The sequence below is a fragment of the Gobio gobio genome (genome assembly GCF_949357685.1).
Source record: "Gobio gobio genome assembly, chromosome: 9".
In the NCBI taxonomy this organism is placed as follows: domain Eukaryota; kingdom Metazoa; phylum Chordata; class Actinopteri; order Cypriniformes; family Gobionidae; genus Gobio; species Gobio gobio.
In genome coordinates, this window is record NC_137115.1 from 41,885,607 (window position 1) to 41,910,655 (window position 25,049).

General features: G+C 43.6%; 2 protein-coding genes across 4 annotated transcripts in view; one reads left to right on the plus strand and one right to left on the minus strand.

Annotated features, from left to right (window-relative positions):
* The window catches only part of zc3h18 (zinc finger CCCH-type containing 18), a 52,055-nt gene extending 50,970 nt beyond the window's left edge, over positions 1 to 1,085 (minus strand). For 2 of the 3 annotated variants that reach the window (XM_079825585.1, XM_079825583.1), the window contains exon 1: positions 896 to 1,085. The gene's annotated coding sequence lies outside the window, so the exon portion shown is untranslated. Of the gene's footprint in view, positions 1 to 546 lie in introns of all 3 variants that reach the window. The other variant, XM_079825584.1, reaches the window with a different exon arrangement.
* Positions 1,086 to 6,650: 5,565 nt separating this feature from the next.
* Positions 6,651 to 23,169, plus strand: trhr2 (thyrotropin releasing hormone receptor 2; the record flags this gene model as incomplete). The annotated part of the gene is made up of 3 exons (XM_079825280.1): positions 6,651 to 7,036; positions 10,103 to 10,517; positions 22,468 to 23,169. The coding sequence occupies 3 exons, from the start codon at positions 6,651 to 6,653 to the stop codon at positions 23,167 to 23,169; spliced, it is 1,503 nt and encodes a 500-aa protein (XP_079681406.1).
* Positions 23,170 to 25,049: the final 1,880 nt, after the last annotated feature.

The following is a 25,049-nucleotide window of genomic DNA, read 5'->3' on the forward strand; positions in this document are numbered from 1 at the left end:
TGGCATGTATTTTGTAAATTAATATTACTTTGTATGTGATATATGCTTTAAAATTATTTTATAACCATCCAAAAAACAAACAAAGCTTTGCTATCTGACTTTATACTAAATATAAAACAATTTATAAACATAGAAATATTTCTATTGTCAACATATAAAAAAAGTAATATTTTTTAAATTAGCTATAATTTGTAAAATTACTACTACTTTAAAAAAAGCTTTACTGCGGTAGACATCCAATAGGCCTATACCAAACTGGCTTTCAGAATACATATGTCACTATATATTTTTGAATGACAGTAGTTGCTAACACAAAGTTAATAGTGTTATTTAGGTGAAAATTATAATTACCATGAAAATTTAATGCAAGGGTAGTCCTGCATAAATATAGCTTATTAAACGAATGAATTACCTTTCTAGTTCTTCCACAATAATACCACCTCTATATTAGCCTGCTAACGTAAAATAGCATAAACGCATTCAAACTTTTAAAAACTTTCCATACCACACAAAGGCCAATCAATGAATCATCTGGAACTTGTTTACCTTCTCAGATTTAAGGCAATGGATTCATGAGAGGGAGACAGACACATGTCTTACTAGCCGCTTTATCTTTAACGGGAGAGCTCGTTGATGGCGATGCGGCTAACAGGCCCGAATCCTGCCCGCACACTAGAAAACGACACCATTTCCGACAATTCCCGAACGACCGCGCCGAGACGAACGCCGAGACTTGAGCGCAAATAACACATACGTTACTTTCTAAATCTAAATTCGCGAGTTACGACGTTGCACGATGTTTCTTCGATGCACACTGGCTACCATCTCATGCAACAATAAAGCGTTCCCTCCTGCACAACACACGGACATCGCGTATTAAAACACATTCGGTCACCTTTCAAACCACAGAGTCTCGAGAGACAGGGTCTCAGTGTAGGGAGTCACCCGGTCTCTTTCCTTGGGGTGACTGTGTTCAAACAATGAACGATCTGTCTGGAGTTCGTATTTTTCTCTACCGGAGAAATTCATAAACCCTGCACGACACAGTGAGAGCGGCCATTACCCAGACGTCATCAAAGCTCGACAAAAGCTTCTTTTTTTCATTGAATAGAACACAATTCACAGACAAGTAACATAAAGGAAGACGTTATTAAATTAATACTTGGAAACAATAAAACATGTTAAGTGTATAATACACAAATAAATATACTGAGGCATAATATCATACACACGGGATCAAAATTATAAAATAAATCATATAAAAAGAGAAAAAAAATTGGTTTAAAGTCACCATGAAACCATGAAAATGAACAATTCTTATTTTTTTTGTAATATTGCAGTATTTATTGTAAATGATTTATCCATGCACATATTTTTTTACACAAACAATTCATATTTAAAGTCACCTGAAAGCAAAACTTTTTTTTAGATAAATATTTCAGTATTTATTAGCTATAAATGATTTATCCATATTGTTTTTTTGTTTTGTTTTTCATATGCCCTTGTAAAAATAACTTTGCTTCCCACCGGCAGCAACATCTGTTCTCTGATGAGGGCGGGAAAACCTGTCACTCGCATGAGACAATTTAGACAAAATCAAGTCCTGCCCAACGTTTTTTCTTGTTCGAGCTTGTTAAGTCTGACGTCACTGTTTATGGGTCCAAACACTCTATCAGATGCCTAAATCAAACAACAAATGGTCTGCTGTTAAACTACCGGAAAAATCATGATCCTAACATTTATCTCCATACAAAAATCACAGATGGCCAGACAGTGATTCATCTTTTATGTGAGCAGTGTACATCATGAGACCACCTTAAGCGTACCTTAAATGTAATATGAAAATAGGCTCATATATGGCTGTTGAGTATTCTCACTTGAAACGGATGAAGGCTTGGACCTGGAAACGGTATTCCATCACAACTTAAAGGTAGGGTTGGCAATATGTTTTATAAACACTTTTGTTATACTGGTTGAAACTTTCTTCACATCCTGATACCAATTAATAATTGAAGTGGCCAACAATCCAACCACCTCCATTGACTTTGAATTGGGTGAAGCGGTCTCCTTGTCATTTCTGACCTAACAAAGAACAGAACAATGTCTAAAAGCTGCTATGTGACAGGGTGTACAGCAAACAAGCTAAAAAACACAGAACTAAGTTTTTATAAGCTGTCAACCCCCAAAAAACGAGCGTTTAAGGACGCAAAAGTGGAAATGATTAATTAATTAATATATAAAACTGACATTATTCGGATATTTGACTTACCATGACAAACTATTTACTGCACATGTAGGCAAACTGAGTGTCAAGATCCCACAATTTACCCATTCTTCCTGCTAATGCTTCTCGTCTCATACTCTGTATCCACTTTTGTCTCCTTGCTTGTTTTTTTTTGGGTCGACAGCTTATAAAATCATAGTTTTTTAGGCTTTTTAGCTTGTTTGCTGTGCACCTTGTCACATAGCAGCTTTTAGACATTGTTCTGTTTTTTGTTATAAGTCAGAAATGACAAGGAGGCCGCTTCACGTAATACAAAGTCAATGGAGAGGGACTATTTTCCACCCCGGTGTGGGCGTGGCCTAAATGCGCTCTGTCTCTATGCAGAGTAAAGCAGTCACCAAGCGCCACACAGCAGCCGACTTTTACAGTTCCTACTGAACCAAAACGACGAGCTTATGCTACATTCACGCCATGTCTAAACCATAGTTACGAGATGGCAAACCGTGACGTTCTACCTGGAGCTGTTCACATCCTCAGACTCGGATTTATGCTCTTCTCTGGTAACACTATCAACGGCAAAATGAATCTGCAGCAGTCAAGTGGTACAGCTAGAGCTCTGTAAGTTGTTCACGTTCATTATTATTGTAATATTTCGTTCTTGAGACATGGGGAAAATGAACGCCGCCTCTTGTCTCGTGACGCTTTGCAGACACTGCTGTGTGCATTTATGTATTTTGAAGGAGGGGTGGCTTTGGAGACGCTCTGAAGTAAGGGTGGGATCTAATGCTTTCAAAGCTAGCTTTCTATTGCTAGCCTGTCCGAAATTGCCATAGACAGTAAAAGAAATGGACACAGCGATCCCATAGGCTTCGACGGGGAAAAGTGAAGTCAATTAGAAGCAGTCACTTCCTGATTCTTCATTCATGAGCGTACTGCGCAGCCTCAGACTGAGCTTGACGACGTAGATGTGACGTGAGCAACCAGTCTGACAGTTGTATGTCTTCTAGTAGTTGTGCAAAGTGAAATCTGAATCACGTTGTTGAAATATTTTGTCCCGTTGCTTTCGACTCTCTATAGGGCTTCTCCCCATGCTTCACCCTGGTCTTTATCGGACTTTATGCCTCCACGTCCCCCCGATTGCCTCATAGACAGTAAAAGATTGCCTGCGATCTTCTCCTCCTGTCTATACGGTAATTCCTCTACTACGCGACAGAGTTGCGTGGTTATGACGCAATCGTTAGCCTATTTTTTTACAAAAACGGCTTCTACGGGGCAATAGTGTAATATACAAGGTAATGGAGCCTTTTATATATTGTCGTGTTTCTTTAGAAATAAACAATGGTCAAATGGAGTCTTCAAACGCCTCAGATGTAAAGTTATTCGCTGTCAAAGTGACGCCAAAATAAATGGGAGTCAATGGGATGCTAACAGCAGGTGATGGCTTGGTTAGCAATGGCTGCCCCTATGGAACGTACGCTTTCCGGGTGCTGGATTACCCCCTTGGAAATTGCCTACCCTACCTTTAACAGGCGGCTTGGGAAGAAAAGATTATCGCAATTTCCATTTCATGCCTTCAAGACATGAATCCATGTCTTGTCAACACAATGGGTAAATTCAGGGTGATTGGGGACACTTTTTGCCATTGATATGAGATGGAAAAATTGTCCCAATCAATCTGAATTCACACCCTACAAAAAATAATAGAAAAGATTTATAAAATGTGGATGTGTGCATGTGTCTCTATCTTGTGAGTGTACATCATTTTTCAAAAGTACTACTCATTTTTCTAGGGGTAGAGCTTAGTGAACTTGGTGTGCATTATGATCTTTATAGCCCACAGTGTGCCTCGAATCTCTCTCAAGATACACGCACAGCGGGCTCTTCCACTAGGGGACGCTATTGTAATGAAGGCATTTACAGTTAAGAAGACTTACAGTTATAAGAGTGCATTTACTAGCGCTTCTGTACAAGATCAGATTATTTACTCGTCATGTCAAATACATATCAGTGCATTTTGTTTTTTCATCAGGGGTTTACAGCCGACGCTGCAGGAGAGCTGTTTTGGTTCCACACTACAAGAATGATGTCTGGTAAGAGACGCTTTATTCTCTATATTGAGAAGTTATCGATGTCAGTTTTCATAATACGTGAATTTTAAGTGATGTTCTTTTTGCATAGCCTGACTCCATTTCTAAAAGTATTTTAAAGACATTTTTATTCATATAATATTTATATATTTATTTATAGGCTATAATATGCACTTTTAGCTTGTATTGTAAGCATTTTATAAGACAAAAGGCTCATATGTTTTACAATACTGAAAGTTCAATTCTATATCTAATAGCCTATATGAAGCGGCTCGGATAAGACCGCGGTTCTGATTACTAATATAGCCTAATTCGAATATATATTGAACCTTTCGTTTATTGCGATATAAACAAGCAGAGCATGTTTTTGAAAATAGATTTAGAGGTTCACACAGTCTTCAAGTCGCCAAAATGTTTAGCAAAATGAATGTTGCTTAAAAAATGTGCAAAACTCTTGAGTTATTCGTTTTTACGACGTCAGTCGAGAACTGATTATTTTCAGAGTATTATTGAAACATTTGCTTTCCTGTTCAGGCACAAATATAAGAGAGACGAAGATTCTTACACCAACACTCAGCTGTCTACCTAAACCTAGTGTGGTCCCTACCTAGACAGGGTTTCTTAGGCATATAGTGTTTTAGGAATGAGCCAAAATGCTGTCTATAGTTAGGCAGCACAGCCTGTGAGCCACAGATGTGCATTTGCCTAGAGCATTTTCTACTGATTTATGATTCTGGTAGTGATACAGTCAATTAGGAGAGCTAAACAAATGTGAATGACAGCCGATTTCATAGCAGCACGCCTGACTCTCACCATGAATGAAAATCTCTGAATCAAGCTCAGAGAGAGGAAAGGAAGAGCTCTCCTTTATGTGACAGTAGGATAGTGCTTCTATTGAAAGCCACTCTTTATTATTTACACATCATTTTTTATTATTATTAAAATGTAACTTTATAAGATGTTTTTCTTCAATTTCAAACATGTCCCTCTTGAAAATTTAGCCCTCATGTAATGATTTTTTTTTTTAAATTCTTGCTAAGACTGCATACTAAGCACAGAGACACACAGGCATTTTGTGTTCCTCTTCAGTTGACATTCATGGGAAACCACATCAGGGCTCCATATTTGCATTGCGAGAGACGTAATAATGGAATATGAAATAGAGTAAGATGAAGTCCGAGCAGGGTTTTGTAGGGTTGGGAAGTCGGGATTGAGTTAAATTACTTTTCACATCGTGTCCACCTCAATTTATTAGGGAAGCCCCGAGAGGCAGTGCAATCTTATTTACAAGGCAAAGAGACAGCTGAAAAGAGCAACAGATGCCTGGATTTTTCAAGCTTCTGTGCACCACGTTTTTGCCTCATTTAGTGACTTGGATTTCAAAACACTATTTTCAGACTAGAATTAATGTTCAAATCAAAGAATATTGTTTGGTAAACATTGTGTTCTTGCATTATGATGAGCATAAAACAGAGATTTACACTATTTGCAGTCTTTTGTACACTGAAAAACAGCTATTGAGGTCATTTGTAAGATCATTCAATGCACAGAATAAAACATTACAGAGGTTGCATTTGATTTAAAGATCCTTGGCAATTAAACATGCCATTTGCCAAAGCAGCTGTGTGGCTTTACGTCTCTCTGTGATTTCCCCTACTTATCGCCGTGCACCACTTAAAATGTCTCATTTGAATAATTAAAAGCTTCTCTTCCTGTCTCAATAATGTTCAGAGGAAGTCTCCTAAAATCCTTACTAGAGCAAGTGTTATGGGAATATTTGTAAAGAGAACAAATAGGAAGTATGTGCTAGTCTGCATCATGTTATTTTAATATGTGATGCTCCCAACTCGGTGTACTTCTGCGTTCAGCCTTATCTTTTCGTGCCAGGTGAAATGGACAGTTATTTAGCAATTAACAGACGGCTATGAAATCCTTTTAACTGTGATTGAGACTTGCTTTTTCCCTGCTGACTTTTATTCCAGGGTGATCAATTGGATGGGCGATTGCATTAACGTGAGGGGAAAAAATTGACTCTGGATTTCAATGTGACGCTTTTAATGGAAGGATACTGTTACAGATTAACACAGAAGAAATAATGGGTTGCGGTCAGCAGAGGAACATCATTATGCGGTTGAAGCCAAGAAAATTAAACAAGATACTTAATAAAACAAAAGACCATCAATAAAAGCTGGAGCTGAATAGATATACACATTTCTCATACCTTCTTCAATGTTTTGAATATCAAACAGATATTCTGCTTTCTTGTTTTTCCACCAATTTGATTTCTGCCTGTTCCTTCACATCTTATATGTAAATATTCACATTCAAGAGGACTAATCATGCCAGAAAATGTGAGCTCCAGAATGGACACTCCCACCAACATTTCCCTGGTGGGGCCTGGGGACGCTGTGTCCGAGTCCCTGGAGTATAAGACGGTGTCTGTGTTCCTGGTGCTGCTGGTGTGTGGCATGGGCATAGTGGGAAACATCATGGTCGTGCTGGTGGTTCTCACCACACGCCACATGCGTACACCCACCAACTGCTATCTGGTGAGCCTGGCGGTGGCGGACCTGATGGTTCTGGTGGCTGCGGGTCTGCCGAACATCTCCGAGAGCCTGATGGCCACTTGGGTGTACGGGCATGCTGGGTGCCTGGGCATCACCTACTTTCAGTACCTTGGCATTAACGCGTCCTCCTGCTCAATCACAGCTTTCACCGTGGAGAGGTAAGACCTATAATGAAATGAAGTATCATAAAACTGAATGAAAAACTTTTGAATATACTGTAAGTGAAATAATATGAAGATAATATGAAATGCCCTAATGAATATTAGTATTTGTGGGTATACAAACAAATTGACTTTTTTTTAAACTTTGTCACTTTATCAAAATTGTATGAAACTTAGTTTTTTTTAAATAGAAATGCATAGAAAAATACAGGGTACATTTTGGGGGTATAATCTACAAATCAGCCATGATGAAGTATATAATGTCTTATATACGACATTATACACTTCATATATCTTATATAATATATAAACATTATATAGAACTGTGTATTCCCTAATTGCCATATATATATATATATATATATATATATATATATATATATATATATATAAATATAAATAAATAAATATATATATATATATATATATATATATATATATATATATATATATATATATATATATATATATATATATATATATATATATATATATATATATATATATATATATATATATATACAGTATATATACACATACAGTATATACACCGATCAGGCATAACATTATGACCAGTGAAGTGAAGTGAATAACACTGATTATCTCATCACGGCACCTGTTAGTGGATGGGATATATTAGGCAGCAAGTGAACATTCAAAGTTGATGCGTTAGAAGCAGGAAAAATGGGCAAGCACAAGGATTTGAGCGAGTTTGACAATGGCCAAATTGTGATGGCTAGACGACTGGGTCAGAGGATCTCCAAAAATGCAGCTCTTGTGGGGTGTTCCCGGTCTGCAGTGGTCAGTATCTATCAAAAGTGGTCCAAGGAAGGAACAGTGGTGAACCGGCAACAGGGTCATGGGTGGCCAAGGCTCATTGATGCACGTGGGGAGCGAAGGCTTGCCCGTGTGGTCCGATCAGTGGTCCGTGTGGTCCGAACAGACGAGCTATTGTAGCTCAAATAGCTCAAGAAGTTAATGCTGGTTCTGATAGAAAGGTGTCAGAATACACAGTGCATCACAGTTTGTTGCGTATGGGGCTGCATAGCTGCAGACCAGTCAGGGTGCCCATGCTGACCCCTGTCCACCGCCGAAAGCATCAGAACTGGACCATGGCGCAATGGGAGAAGATGGCCTGGTCTGATGAATCACGTTTTCTTTTACATCACGTGGATGGCCGGGTGCATGTGCGTGGCTTACCTGGGGAACACGTGGAGGGTGGGATGTGTCGAACAAACAAGTCCGATCCATGGAGGCCCCACCCCGCAATCTACAGGACTTAAAGGATCTGCTGCTAACATCTTGGTGCCAGATACCACAGCAGACCTTCAGGGGTCTAGTGGAGTTCATGCCTCGACAGGTCAGAGCTGTTTTGGCAACAAAAAGGGGGACCAACACAATATTAGGTCATAATGTTATGCCTGATCGGTGTATATATTCAGGCATCTAGTGGTTAGACTATAGTATTACAAATTATTTTCTTTATTTCATTCATCAGATGGAACCAATCTGCCATTCATTGGATTTTAAATAGGCCTCCCTTGCTCTTTAGAATTTAAACACTGTTAATTGAAAATAGTATGATATGTTTCTAATATTTGTATTATTTTATATAGATATAAATAATTTAGAAGTGAATATTGTCTAGTACCATTAAATCCCCTCAAAATACCAAATATTAAAGAATAAGTATTACTGAAACAAAATATAGTACATTAATTATAGTACATTACTCATTGCAGAACTTGTCTTCAGTCTGTTTTGACCGAAAAGAGAAATAGGCCTACCAGAGGGTTAAATATACACTCACCTAAAGGATTATTAGGAACACCATACTAATACTGTGTTTGACCCCCTTTCGCCTTCAGAACTGCCTTAATTCTATGTGGCATTGATTCAACAAGGTGCTGAAAGCATTCTTTAGAAATGTTGGCCCATATTAATAGGATAGCATCTTGCAGTTGATGGAGATTTGTGGGATGCACATCCAGGGCACGAAGCTCCCATTCCACCACATCCCAAAGATGCTCTATTGGGTTGAGATCTGGTGACTGTGGGGGCCATTTTAGTACAGTGAACTCATTGTCATGTTCAAGAAACCAATTTGAAATGATTCGAGCTTTGTGACATGGTGCATTATCCTGCTAGAAGTAGCCATCAGAGGATGGGTACATGGTGGTCAAAAAGGGATGGACATGGTCAGAAACAATGCTCAGGTAGGCTGTGGCATTTAAACGATGCCAAATTGGCATTAAGGGGCCTAAAGTGTGCCAAGAAAACATCCCCCACACCATTACACCACCACCACCAGCCTGCACAGTGGTAACAAGGCATGACGGATCCATGTTCTCATTCTGTTTACGCCAAATTCTGACTCTACCATCTGAATGTCTCAACAGAAATCGAGACTCATCAGACCAGGCAACATTTTTCCAGTCTTCTACTGTCCAATGTTGGTGAGCTTGTGCAAATTGTAGCCTCTTTTTCCTATTTGTAGTGGAGATGAGTAGTACCCGGTGGGGTCTTCTGCTGTTGTAGCCCATCCGCCTCAAGGTTGTGCGTGTTGTGGCTTCACAAATGCTTTGCTGCATACCTCGGTTGTAACGAGTGGTTATTTCAGTCAAAGTTGCTCTTCTATCAGTTTGAATCAGTCGGCCCATTCTCCTCTGACCTCTAGCATCAACAAGGTATTTTCACCCACAGGACTGCCGCATACTGGATGTTTTTCCCTTTTCACACCATTCTTTGTAAACCCTAGAAATGGTTGTGCGTGAAAATCCCAGTAACTGAGCAGAACAGATTGTGAAATACTCAGACCGGCCCGTCTGGCACCAACAACCATGCCGCGCTCAAAATTGCTTAAATCACCTCTGACATTCAGTTTGGAGTTCAGGAGATTGTCTTGACCAGGACCACACCCCTAAATGCATTGAAGCAACTGCCATGTGATTGGTTGATTAGATAATTGCATTAATGAGAAATTGAACAGGTGTTCCTAATAATCCTTTAGGTGAGTGTATGTAATCACGTTATAAACATTTCTGTTATCTCTTTGTTCCACAGATACATCGCTATATGTCACCCAATGAGGGCACAAACCATCTGCACGGTATCCCGAGCCAAACGCATCATTGCAGGGGTGTGGGTTTTCACCTGTGTCTACTGTATGCTCTGGCTCTTCCTGGTGGACATCCAGGTCAACCCTGACGGTCGTGTTCAGTGTGGCTATCGCGTCTCTCGAGACCTCTATCTGCCCATTTACCTTATCGACTTTGCCATCTTCTACGTTATCCCGCTGCTTCTGGCCATTGCTCTTTATGGTCTCATCGCCCGAATCCTTTACCTGAATCCTCTGCCCCACCCACCAGAATCGGGCACCATAACCGCCCCCACTCTCAGGAGGAGCTGCAAAGAACCGGCAGATGCAAAAGCAGGTCGTCAGGGACGGCCAAAGAGTGCACTTTCTTCCCGAAAACAGGTAGGTGTGTGTGTGTGTGTCTGCATAAGTTAGACAATTCTGCATTTTTGATATCCACTGAGATTGCAAACGAGGGGTAGTTCTCTTCTCCTGTACCGTGCCTTATGATTATTATCTCATATTTGTTTTTTTGAAAGGTCAGTTCTTTTTTCTGAGAAGAATGTTTCACTCTACTAAATGTCAATTTGTGGGAAGGAGAGTGTGTTGATATTTTCCTGATGCAGCTTAAAATAGTGTTTGAAAGTAGCAATTATTTGCCAAGGTGCCTAACTTTGCATAGTAATAAAAAAGAGACAATCATTTAAAACCTAGTTGCCATTGCTGGCCATCTTAAACTTAAAATAGCATCAGTGTGTGGCAGTGTTTCTTGCACGCAACAACAAGCGCAAGTCTCTGTGTCCGATTCGTGAACAACATGATTCCTAGGCACCAATTATTTTTGATGATTCGGTTCAAATGATTCACTGCTTCAAATTTGCTCATGAATTTGCTCTTTAGGAGCCGTATTAAATTGATAGTTCACCCCCCCCCCCCCAAAAAAAAATTCTTCATTTCTTACTCAGTTTCTTTCTTCTGTTGAACACAAAAGAAGATATTTTAAAGAATGTTGGTAACCAGACAGTTGATGGCACCCATTGACTTCCATAGTAGGGAAAAAGATACTATGGAAGTCAACGGGTGCTGTCAACTGTCTGGTTACCGACATTCTTTAAAATATCTTCTTTTGTGTTCAACAGAAGAAAGAAACTCATACAGGTTTTGAACCACTTGAGGTTTCATTTTTGGGTGAACTATCCCTTTAAGTTCACAACTGAACCATGAGTCATTTTTCATGTCCAATGAACCAGAAACCATACTGTGATTTATATTCTTTACAGGACTTACAGCAGTCTATTTATTGACTTGTTGTTTATATGACAATGGGTCATTTAAAATGCAGAGTTTTGTGCAGTGAGCTCGGTCCAATATTGTACATTTGAACTGAGTTTAAGAAAAAGTCTGTTTGGGTGATACACTTTTTACTGATAGCATCTAAATGGAATTTATACTAAATGCGTGTTCCTGAAACACTGTATACAGCACAATAATACATCTGCACACCTACTTTTGTGCAAACAAACTCATATATGGATGCAGACCAAAAATTTGAGCTCATTTTTTTGTTATGTGGAAGGGTACATAATGGCCGAATATCATCATAAAGCAGATCATTAGGATCTATCTCATCAGAAGAGAGCATTAGGGGCTATCAGGGTACAGTTTTGGGTCTACATTACCATCACTGCATATCTATGTTGTGACACTGGAATAATGGGCTCTGTGACAGACCATTACAGATATGATCTATGCATGCAAGTAATGAAAATGTTTTTTTATGGTTTTAGTACACTATAATAACCCTGCATGATATACTTATTGTAGTCCAGATACTTTATTGATAGTTTAGACTTCATTTGGAGTGTCAAACAGGGGAGAACAGATATTATCATGAAATTCAGGCCATTCTATGACCTAGCGTGCATGACACGTGTCCCTGTGTTTTCCGCAAGTGCACTTACACACGGTAAATGACATGATCAATAAGTTATGACATATGTTTTTACATTACTTAAACTTATCAAAATAAGTTAAGCCCTTTTAAATTAATTTTTTTTTAAGTTATACAAGATTCAACTCACTTTTAAGTCAGGTTAATGTAATTTAAGTTGAAATGATTTACACAGCCAAGTTTATTGTACTTAAAAATGTAAAGGAATAGTTCACCCAAAAATTTAAATTAGCCCATTGATTTACTCATTACGCTTGAGGGTGAGTAAATCATGGGCTAATATTCATTTTTGGGTGAACTATCCAAGTTTTTTTTACAGTATAGTATGGCATGCTATACTTATATATCTTCATGTTATTTGTCCACTAGCCAGATCAGTGTTATTTTAGCATAATTTTTGATGTTTTGAATTAGTTCTAAAATTGGTTTAAAAATTTTAAAAATATTTTTTTTCACTTAGTTAAACTTTTAATAATTTATTGTTATTTTTGGTCATTTGCCTTTTAAAACATGTCTAGTTTTTATTTTTATTTCAGTTTTAGTCAATTTAGTACATCAAGTTAAAATAAAGGAAAACGAGAAATGCTAGCCGAGAAATCTAGACGCACCCTAGCGGCAGAAAAATAATTTGGCCGCGAGTGTAGTCTAGCAAATATTGGTAGACCTGAGAGCTGGTAAAACTCTGGTCAGGCCAATCACAGATTGTGTGTAGAGTCGGTGGGCGGGCTTATGAGACTTGGAGTTAAGCTTTTTCTTTGAGAAAAGAACAAAAAATGGCACTGAAGTCATTCTTAAGAAAAAAGATATGTTCGAAGTTTTGCCGACCGGATACGGCGAAAGTCTATCAACTAACGTTAGCTCGGCTTCACCTTCTTCTTTGCTCTGGTTGGTTGTGGCGCTCATGGCGCTATCCGGAATTTGAAAGACAACCGTTTATCCCGCCCCTCGGATTGAGCCATGTCAATGGTGAGTTTCCAGACCCAACATCTTGATGTGGGTCTGGCTTGTCAGGCTAGAGAAATGCTTCATTGGCAACTAACTGAAATAAAATAAATGTAGAGTTCCCATTCAGTCGGTCACGTTCGACGTACGTCGGACGTACCGACGAATTGGGATCACTTCTGGGAGCCCCTATCAGCTTCGAGCTATCTAGAACCGGCCAATGAACAATTGGCGTGCGAGATTTGCATCTCGCGCTCCGCCCCGCGCCGCGGGTATAAACAGGAAGCGAGAGCGAATTCACGCTGTCATTCACTTCGGAGCCACACAGGCATATGATGGACTCACTCTTCTTCACAGTCGAGTATTTTCGCTGCTATCAAGCAAGAGAGACGAAAGAACCGGAGAATCCAGGAAACGCGTGTTGGAGAGACGGCACATTTCAGTGGGATCCGCGCTGACTCATCGGCTGCCTCTGCAAGCAGAGAAAAACTGCTGTTTTAACAGCAACAGCAAAATCTGTTGGTCTGGTTGGGCGTTTTCCTGCTGAGTACAGGCACGGGCTGCACAACAATCCCGTGCGCTGTCGCGTTTCCCCCTGAGTGCTTCAGCACAAGAGCGTTTCCTCACAAAAAGAGTTCACGGGTGACGTGCCGTCCTTTTCAGGATGTCTTACCACCCGTGCGTTTCTGGATGCGGTCGTTCCCTGTCCCCTGCTGACGGTCACAACCGCTGTCTTACGTGTTTGGGCACACAGCACGCTGAGGCGGCGTTTGTGGATGGTTCATGTTCCCACTGCGGGAACATGACTATCTCGGAGCTAAGATCGAGACTCTCCTACCTCCGGGCTGGGGGAGTCCCCTTACCCATCCCACGAACCAGGGCTGCCCCTAACCCGGGCGGACCTGCTTCTTTGGATGGCCAGGGTGATCTGAGGATTACGTTTAGGGCAAACCCGCCGAGCGACCCTCCGCAGGCCCCTAATCCCTCAGCTCCGCAGCCGGTAGAGCCTCCGAGAGAACCCGCTGGACCCTCCCACGGGAGACCAGTGGTGACTTTTGGAGCTCCAGCAGACGAGCAGATGTCGATCGCTGCATCGGAGGGGGAGTTTCAGTCCTCGGAGGATGAAGGGTCAGCTGTACTGCCTCCCTCTGGGAGAGTGGCAACGGCTGCCCCGGACCCTGAGATGGCTGCTATGCTTGCCCGGGCCGCCGAAAGGGTTGGGCTCGAGTGGAACCCTCCACCGTGTCCCGAACCCTCTAGGTTGGACGATTGGTTCCTCGGGGTGGGTCGCGCTGGTTCTCAGCGTCCCGCCCCGACACCTTTCTTCCCGGAGGTGCATGAGGAGCTCACGAGGTCGTGGACGGCACCTTTTTCTGCCAGAAACCGGCCGAGTGACTCCTCCCCCCTCACTACTCTCGACGGCGGGCCAGCCAAGGGTTACGTGGGGATCCCGCCAGTGGAGCGCGCCGTCGCGATGCAACTGTGTCCGGCGACCGCCTCTAACTGGCGCGGGGACCCACGTCTCCCGTCCCGGGCCTGTAAGTTCTCTTCCAGTCTGACTGGGAAGGCTTACAAGGCCTGCGGGCAGGCTGCGTCCGCCTTGCATGGCATGGCGCTGCTTCAGGTCCACCAGGCCCAAGCGCTCCTTGACATGCACGAGGGTAGGCCTGACCCAGAGCTCCTCCGGGAGCTCCGGACGGCGACGGACCTCGCCCTCCGGGCGACGAAAGTCACCGCCCGTTCCATCGGTCAGGCGATGTCCACGCTTGTGGTCCAGGAGCGTCATCTCTGGCTTAACCTGGCTGACATGAGGGAGACCGATAAATATCGGTTCCTGGACTCACCCATCTCGTCAGCTGGGTTATTCGGCGACGCGGTCGAGAGCTTCGCCCAACAGTTCTCGGCCGCCCAGAAGCAGACGGAGGCGATCAAGCACATCCTGCCCCGGCGGCCCGCTGCTGCCTCCACCCCGCCGCCGGCGGCAGCGCCTCCGACTACTCGTCGCCGAGGACGTCCACCCGCCGCCGCCTCCGCCCCCGCCAAGGCACCGCAGCAGCCTTCCACCAGCCGACGGCGTGGGGCCGGCCGTGGGAAGGATGTCCAGCCCGCTCAGGCCGCTGCCAAGCCAGGTGGCAAGCGTCGTCGCAAGCGACCCTGAGACGGGCCGCCCAGAGATGGAGGAAACTGCTCTGAGGGAGATGGCTGCAGCACCACTCCTTCCCCCGGAGGAGGGCCGGGGGAAAATCTTTTGTTTTTCTGTTCCGCCGCTGGCCCCAGTGTCAGCGGCACCCAAAACATCAATAAAAGAGCAGTTTCCAATATCTCTGGGTGCCAAGAGAGCGCGCTTGGCGGTGGTCGACGCTCCCATGCCTCGCCACCCTCAAGTACCTCTCCCTTCGCCAGCAGGGGACGCCGGCTGTCGGGACGCACACAAGCGGCCTCCCCACACTCGCACGTCCCCTCCGCGGATGCAGGTAAGTGTTGCACAGCACACTCAGATCCCGCTGCGGGCCGCTCCCATGCCGTCCGGGCCGGATCCCTGCGTTCCGCCTCGCTGCCCCGCTGCGGGTACGTCTGTGGTGCCGATGGTCCCCCTTGCTCGGAGTCTGGGAGCCTGGCTAGCGCTTCCCAGCCCGTCTCGGTGGCTCATCCGAACCATCAGACTCGGCTATGCGATTCAGTTCGCCCGGCGTCCCCCCAAGTTCAGGGGCGTTCACTTCACGACTGTAGTGGAGGCGAACGCCCCCGTGCTCAGGGCGGAGATCGCTGTCCTACTGGCGAAGGACGCGATAGAGCCGGTCCCTCAAGCCGATATGAGGTCCGGGTTCTACAGCCCGTACTTCATTGTACCCAAGAAAGGCGGCGGGTTACGACCGATCTTGGACCTGCGATTCCTGAACCGGTCCCTTCACAGGCTGCCGTTCACGATGTTAACGCAGAAGCGCATCTTCAGGTGCATCCGTCCCCGAGATTGGTTTGCAGCGATCGACCTGAAGGACGCGTACTTTCATGTCTCGATTCTCCCTCGACACCGGCCCTTTCTGCGCTTCGCGTTCGAGGGACGGGCATATCAGTACCGCGTCTTACCCTTCGGCCTGTCCCTGTCGCCCCGAGTCTTTACGAAGGTTGCGGAGGCGGCCATTGCTCCCATGAGAGAGCATGGCGTTCGCATCCTCAACTACCTCGACGACTGGCTGATTCTTGCCCAGTCGCGAGAGCAGTTGTGCGAACACAGGGACAAGGTGCTCAGTCACCTCAGCCAGTTGGGACTTCGGGTCAACTGGGAGAAGAGCAAACTCTGCCCCACGCAGAGGATCTCTTTTCTCGGTATGGAGATAGACTCGGTCGCCATGACTGCGCGCCTCACCGAGGAGCGCGTCCAGTCGGTGTTGAACTGCCTGAATTCGTTCAGAGGCAGGACAGCGGTTCCACTGAAACATTTTCAGAGGCTCCTGGGGCATATGGCATCCGCAGCCGCAGTAACGCCGCTCGGGTTGCTTCATATGAGACCGCTTCAACGCTGGCTACACGATCGAGTCCCGAGATGGGCGTGGCACAGCGGTTCCCTCCGCGTCCAAGTGACTCCGAGGTGCCGCCAAACCTTCGGCCCGTGGTCGGTCCCTCTGTTTCTCCGGGCGGGAGTTCCCCTAGAACAAGTGTCCAGGCACTCCGTTGTCTCCACGGATGCCTCATCCACGGGTTGGGGTGCCACGTACAACGGGCTTGCAGTTTCGGGTCTGTGGACGGGGCCTCAACTGCAATGGCATATCAATTGCCTCGAGTTGTTAGCAGTTCATCTTGCACTCAGCCGCTTCAAAGTGCCGCTCAGAGGCAAGCACGTTCTGGTCCGGACGGACAACACTGCGGCCGTAGCGTACATCAACAAACAGGGTGGTCTACGCTCCCGTCGCATGTCGCAACTCGCCCGCCATCTCCTCTTATGGAGTCAGAAGCATCTGAGGTCGCTTCGTGCCGTTCACATTCCGGGCCTGCTCAATCGTGCGGCCGACGAGCTGTCACGTCAGCAGGTACTTCCGGGAGAATGGCGACTCCATCCCCAGGCGGTCCAGCTAATCTGGAGTCGTTTCGGGGCCGCACAGGTAGACCTGTTTGCCTCCCCAGAGACGACCCACTGTCAGCGGTTTTATTCCTTGACCGAGGGGACCCTCGGGTCGGATGCCCTGGCCCACAGCTGGCCCCGGGAAGAACGCAAGTATGCGTTTCCCACAGTGAGCCTTCTTGCGCAGACTCTGTGCAAAGTCAGGGAGGACGAGGAGCAGGTCCTGTTGGTCGCTCCGTATTGGCCCAACCGGACTTGGTTCCCGGAACTAGTGCTCCTTGCGACAGCACCTCCCTGGCCCATTCCTCTGAGACAGGACCTCCTGACTCAGAGACGGGGCACCCTATGGCACCCGCGTCCGGACCTCTGGAAACTCCATGTTTGGTCCCTGGACGGGACGCGGAGGTTCTAGGTGACCTACCGCAAGCGGTAGTTGACACCATTACTTCCGCTAGAGCCCCCTCTACGAGGCGCCTCTATGCGTTGAAGTGGAACCTGTTAGTCGACTGGTGCTCTTCTCGCCGAGAAGACCCCCGAAGATGTTCGGTCGCATCTGTGCTTACCTTTCTACAGGATGGGTTGGAGCGAAGGCTGTCTCCCTCCACCCTCAAAGTCTATGTCGCCGCTATCGCCGCTAATCATGAGCTCGTAGATGCAAAATCTCTAGGTAAGCACGATCTGATCGTCAGGTTCCTTAGGGGAGCGAGGAGATTAAATCCACCTCGTCCTCCCTCCATACCCTCTTGGGACTTAACTCTGGTGCTAACTGCGCTACAGAGAGAACCTTTTGAGCCTCTGCAGTCAGCTGAGTTGAAAGTTCTGTCGTTAAAGACAATACTCCTGACTGCGTTGGCCTCCATCAAGAGGGTAGGGGACCTGCAGGCATTTTCGGTCGACGAATCGTGCCTGGAATTCGGGCCCGGTAACTCTCATGTGATCATGAGACCCCGGCCTGGATATGTGCCCAAGGTTCCCACTACTCCCTTCCGGGACCAAGTGGTGAGCCTGCAAGCGCTGCCTTCGGAGGAGGCAGACCCAGCCCTAGCTTTTCTCTGTCCCGTCCGTGCTCTCCGGACTTACGTGGATAGAACGCAAAGCTTCAGGACCTCAGAGCAGCTCTTCGTCTGTTACGGAGGACAGCAGAAGGGAAAGGCTGTCTCCAAGCAGAGGATGGCCCACTGGATAGTGGATGCCATCGTCTTGGCTTATCAGTCCCAAGACGTGCCCTGCCCGCTCGGGTTAAGAGCCCACTCCACTAGGGGTGTTGCCTCTTCCTGGGCGCTGGCTCGTGGCGCCTCGCTGACAGATATTTGTAGAGCTGCGGGCTGGGCGACACCTAACACGTTCGCTAGATTCTATAGCCTCCGTGTAGAGCCGGTGTCTTCCTGTGTGCTCACTTCCCATAGTCAGTAACACCGAAGTACCCGTTCTAGTGTCGGCTTGCTGCGCCATTCCCTCCCCTATGGTACGGATGCGTGCGCTTATTCTGCTCCAGTCGAGTTCCCCGGAACGGTGAACCCTGTTGAGTCCTCCGCAACCCGCGGCAGTTGGACGTGGCGGAGCGTTCGACGCCAGGTCTAACACTCGTATGCATTGGTGGAACTTGTGTTAGGCTGGGTTCCGTATGTAGTGACCCCCACGGCGGTCCCATATGTGTATTCTTCCACGGTACGGCTCCCTACGGCGAGCCTGTGTCTTTCCCTCGGCAGAGCTCCTCTGCCGTCTCAGGTACGTGTTGTCTCCCTCCTAATTGGCCGGAGCCACCCCTGAGACTTCCGTATGTTGTGCTGCCCACGGCCAGCCCATACGTGTATTCTCCACATGTTAACTCCCTCTGGGCATGATGTGGCTTCCGCAGCTGCCTTCACAGGCACGCTTTCCCAGCGTTATCCAATACAGTCAGCTGAATGGGTCTTGCGGAACAGCAGCTTTGGCTCTCCCTGCGTGAACCTACCCGCCCGCATCAGATCGGGGTCTGTGGGGCTCTCGCTGGGCGCTGGAAGTGGTAGTAACTATGGCGTTTTCCATAGGGGATCCCAATTCGTCGGTACGTCCGACGTACGTCGAACGTGACCGACTGAATGGGAACGTCTCGGTTACGTATGGTAACCCTCGTTCCCTGAAGGAGGGAACGGAGACGTACGTCCCGTCGCCACAGTTGCTGTACCATCACTGCAGGTCGAGCCACTACGTGTGGCTCCTCAGTGAAAAACAGCGTGCATTCGCTCTCGCTTCCTGTTTATACCCGCGGCGCGGGGCGGAGCGCGAGATGCAAATCTCGCACGCCAATTGTTCATTGGCCGGTTCTAGATAGCTTGAAGCTGATAGGGGCTCCCAGAAGTGATCCCAATTCGTCGGTACGTCCGACGTACGTCTCCGTTCCCTCCTTCAGGGAACGAGGGTTACCATACGTAACCGAGACGTTTTTTATATATATTTTACTTCAGTAGCTTTTATTTTTTGTTTTAGTTCACTGTAATAATTAGATATACAGATATACTTATTGTAGTCCTGAGACTTCAATGATATTTCAGAGTTTATTTGGGGCATCAAGATCATGAAATTCAGACCATTCGGTGACCTCACGTGCACGCATGTCCCTGCGACTGCGTATACGTGAGTGCACTTATGTGGAGACGCTCGCGTGCGCCTCAGATCAAAATCTTGAAGATTCAAGAGGGCCCCACTCAAGTGGAACATTTGCATAATATGATTTGTGATGTTCACTCAAGTATGCTTAATACTCCTAGAGATTATGCTCTTTGAGGTTATAAGAGCGGCTCCCTTTCTTTCGCTTTTGTACCTCGGTTACGCCGCACCTCCAGCCCTTTGATCACTTCATCTGCAAATTTCATAAAGTTCAATACGATTCAAGATGCCTGTACCACCGCAGTGGTTGAGTGAAGTTATCTCTCCTATGAATCTGATTAAGTCATCACTACAGTAGAGTCTCCCCTTTATTTAACCTAATCATGAGTAGCAGCCGGCTTTGTTTGTGCTATGTTAAGACCTTGTTTTCCATTGATAAGCAATCACAATAACCAGATATTCCAAATACATATTCAAATTGTCACTGCCAGTCATGCAGTCATTATCTCCTGCTTTGTTAATTAAGCGAGCTCCTCCCAGCCTCACACAGCTTCAATTAGATGCTTTGTTGTACAGACAATTTTGTCATTATTATTGAAGGTCTCCGTCACCGGTTGTCTATCTCCAGTGTGAGACAATAAGTAAGCTCGAACCCCAGAGGACTCCCAGTGAATGTTAATGGGAGGAATTTTGATATTTATTTGTCGCTTGAACTAAGTGAGGAGACACTAGCGAGGGCTGCTTTGTTTTGACAGTCAAAACATGGTGTGGATATATTCCATCCTTCTCACAGGGGTTCAGCAGTGTCTGTTACTGACACAAAGATGATGTTTGACTATGTGTCTCTGTCTCGTTGTCTCTCTCTTGCTCTCGTTCTCTCTACCGATCCCTCTGTTTGCATGCCATGATCAATAATGTAACATGTAATTGTTTCTTTTTGAGATAAGGATGAATTAATTTTTAAATGTAAATCAAAGCACTCTGTCTAAGCCATTTTCTCTTAATAACATCTCTAAATATACTGTACACACAGACATGGAAATATTGCGACGTTATCATGCTTATTTTTTATTTATTTTTTGTAAAAAAAAATATTGTTTTCCTGCATTGAATGCACAAATATGTTTTCTTTTGATCTACTGAACATTGTTGCGGCAAATTCTCATAACTTAAATGTGTAACATTACCATGGTAGCATTATCTAGCATTATCTTAACTAACATTGATGTGTGAAAATTATTAATAGATTACAGTAGGCGACTGTTTTCCAGCAGTTGTTTATGAATTTATGAGTTACATTATGGCTAGCTTAAATTATTTGGTAACACTTTACAATAAGGTTTCATTATTTAATATTAGTTCATGTATTAACTAACATGAACTAACCATGAGCAATACCTTTGTTACTGTATTTGTTAATATTTGTTAACGAATTAATAAAAATCCAGATGTTCATGGTTTGTTGATGTTAGTTCACAGTGCATTACCTATATATTAACAAGATTTTAATAAAGTATAAGTAAATGTTGAAATTAACATTAACAAATATAAATAAATGCTTTATAAGTGCAGTTCATTATTACTAATGTTGTTAACTAATGTAGTTAACTAATGTTAACTAATGAACCTTATTGTAAAGTGTTACCGATTATTTGCTTGTTTTTCTGTCCTAAAACGTAACATTTATTAAACAATATATAAATATGTATCTTTGTTACACGTTATATAATTACAGTTTATCTTATTTTAAAGTATCATATGCTACCAAAGCAGCATTTATTTGAATAAATACAGGAAAACAGTCATTTGTAATGAATTTTTAGCAGCCATTACTCCAGTCTTCTTCAGTGTCACATGATGCTTCAGAAATCATTCTTATATGCTGATTTGGTGCTCAAGAAACATTTCTTTTTATTTTCAGCCATGAAAACAGTTGTACTGATCTGTTGTGGAAACCGTGACAAATAAAAAGTTCAAAAGTACAGACTTCCAGTTTTTAAACGGTAATGTAAAAAAGAATATAACAAAAATAAATACAACAGAATAAAAATCTGGCTGAAACATTGCTATCATCCTTCTCTTTCTGCATTTTGTCTGTCGCCGTTTAAAGACAAACACAGTCTGTGAAATGTCAGGATTTTTTAACTTGTTATACGAACACTGTAACTTGTTACAAGAAAATATTCAAGATTCATATGATTAAAAGAAACTACTCAAAGGACTAAGGTTAAATTGGCACATCTGTTCACAACTTCCTGTTAATGGCGTGAAAAACAGCTTGTTAAAAACTAGTACAATATGTGACCACGAGGAACATGCTTGACATTATGGTTAGAAATACTGGAAAGGAAGTCTTCTGAATTCATAAGCTTTGAGTGATCAGAAGGTATTAAAGGGATAATTCAACCAAAAATAAAAATTGTGTCATCATTTACTCACCTTCAAGTTGAATCCAAACCTGTATGAATTTCATTCTTCTGCTGAACACAAAAAAAATTATATTTTGAAGAATATGGGTAACCAAACAGTTGATTGGCCCCATTGACTTCCATAGTAGGGGGAAGGGGGGATTGGGGGTACAATGGAAGTCAATGGGGCACATCAACTCTTTGGTTACTGACATGTTTCAAAATATCTTCTTTTGTGTTCAGCAGAAGAAAGAAATTCATACAGGCTTGGAACAACTTGAGTAAATTAAGTTTTTGGGTGAACTATCCCTTTAAGATCTTATGTTTGAACGTAATTACATTGCTGTATATGCATTTATAGAAACTTAAAATAACCACTTTTATCATTTCTCACCTCTTCAGGTCACTAAGATGCTGGCAGTGGTGGTTGTGCTCTTCGCCCTGCTCTGGATGCCGTACAGGACCCTGGTTCTCATTAACTCCTTTGTGCGCACGCCATACCTGGATGCCTGGTTCCTGCTCTTCTGCAGGATCTGCATTTACGCCAACAGTGCGATCAACCCTGTCGTTTACAACCTGATGTCCCAGAAGTTTCGATCGGCCTTCCGCGGGCTGTACCGCTGCCACAGGGAAGATGTGCACCATCGGACACTGTCCATGCTCCAGAGCGGATACAGCCTAGGAAGAGACCCCCGAATTTGCAACAACACCAACGGCACCAGAGACACACCTAAAAAAATCGGTTCGGTCACTCCTGAGCAGAAACAAAACAAAGGCATGGAGAACAAGAAAAATATGGACAAGCTAATTAGCGATAGTGTAAAAAACGAGATTGATCCAAGCATCAACAAAAATGCAGTTGAAAACTACAATTTAGATCAATTGAACACCTCAGTAGACAAGGAGATGCCTACAGTGGAGAACGTGGACATGAGCAAGATAAATGATAATGGGAAAATAATGCAGGAAAGCACTAATACTACTCAGGATATTATCGCTGACATGAGCAACACAGAGCAGACACAGCTAGCCTGCGGTGCATTCAAATCCACGCTGAGAGAAGCTGAACAGAATGACACAGAGCTAAATCACAGCATTGTATAGATCACTCCACTATATATGTATATATTTCATTGAAGCGGCAGGGTTGATCAGTAGAGCCTGGTTGTTCATTTTCAAACCAGTTCTTGAAATTGGGACCTTGTTTGTATGTACTATCAGGCGTCATCCTCTCTCTCTAGTGGAGGCGGCAAGACTATAGCCCCTCTCTCCTCATCATTTACAAGTGGAACCATTTGGCTGTCAACACCAGCATCACATGCCTCCTAGAGCTAGAGCTCCAGCTAGGGTTACTTTATTTAAATATATATATATTTAACTATTTATTTTGATCTCATATTACTGCTGCTTATAAATGTAGATATAGAATTACATAAAAACATCACCCATCAAAAAAAAGACTGGAATACGTTACACGATTTGTACATGTTAATTTTGGAAAACCTGACCATCACTAAACAATTGAGGATCACAGACTACCAGACTTCCAATTGTTTCGAACACAGCAAAGTCCTGCAGAAACATCCGCCACATTCCTACACTCAAAAAAAAAAAAAAAGGTTCTATTTGGCACCAAAAATGGTTCTTCGTCGTAATCATAGAGGAACCATTTTTGGTGCTTTATAGCACCTTATCTTAACATGTTCTGTATGTGGTAGTAGTGCTATGTAGCACCTTAGTTAGCGGTGCTATATAGCACCTTAGTCAAAGAACCAGTGAAGAACCTCTGAAGAACCGCTGAAGAACCACTGAAGCACCAAAATTGGTGCTATATAGCACTTAAAAAGGTTACCCTATGATTATGAGCCAAGAACCATTTTTGGTGCCATATAGAACCTTTTTTTTTTTAGAGTGTAGGAGACACATGACAGATGCAAACAATATGTGCTCCATCTTCCGATAGACTGGATAGAATCATAATCTGATAAAAATAATCTGAGCCTATCATATGCTAAGTGATTTGATGTGAAATCTGGGAAATCAAACAGCCCAAAATCTGCAGACCAGCTATGACTTTCAACAAGCTTTAACTCTTCCAGACTGCAAATCAGGGCAAAGATCTTGACAAAAGTTGTGTAGTGTATTCCAGCCTTGAACTGTTGCTCATAGACAGCAATGAGATTGCCGTGAATGCAAATTAAAATTGGGAGTTTTGATTAAAGGTAGTTTCCTCAAAAATGAAAATTATTTATATTTTATTTTTTATATTTTGAAGTATTTTTTTAGTCCATACAATGAAAGTTAATGGGGTCCAAAACCAAAAATTTCATAGTATAGACTAAGAAAATTTTTTTTTCCTGCTGCAAATATTTAAAGTCATTATGAAATGGAAATTGATCATATCTATTTTCTGAATGGATCTTTTTGTAAACAATTCCTCCATGTATGTTTTATTATGACCTGGTCATTTTTAATCAAATTATCATAACTCAATCCTCCAATGAAATGACAGACTTCTCTCTGGTGTTGTATGCTGGACTTCTCCAATCATTTAATCAGCTTAAACCCCGCCCCTTTCTTAAAATTGACTCCAAGATGGCAAGATCTGCCTTCCTCCCATCAACAACCAACATTTTTCTCTTTTTCGCTAATCCTTTTCTCTTGGATGTACGTTACAATACGTAAGAAATGAAATGTCGCAACTTTAAGGGTCTTCACACTTTAGTCCTCTTTAAAAGAACCAAATTCTTTCAGTTGACCCAAAAGTGAACCGAGTGGAAAAAAGACTGCACTCAAAACATTGGGGCTCCTTAACTGAAACTACAAACAACATATTTAATTTATAAAAATAAAAAAAATGCAGCCTTTTAGTAATCACACAAGGCCATATCGCAATTTTGACTTTAATTGAATTACTTGTGCAGCCTTAGCTCCAGGATGTGTCTTCTCTCAACACAAAACTTTTTTGCCCACTTTGTGTCTTC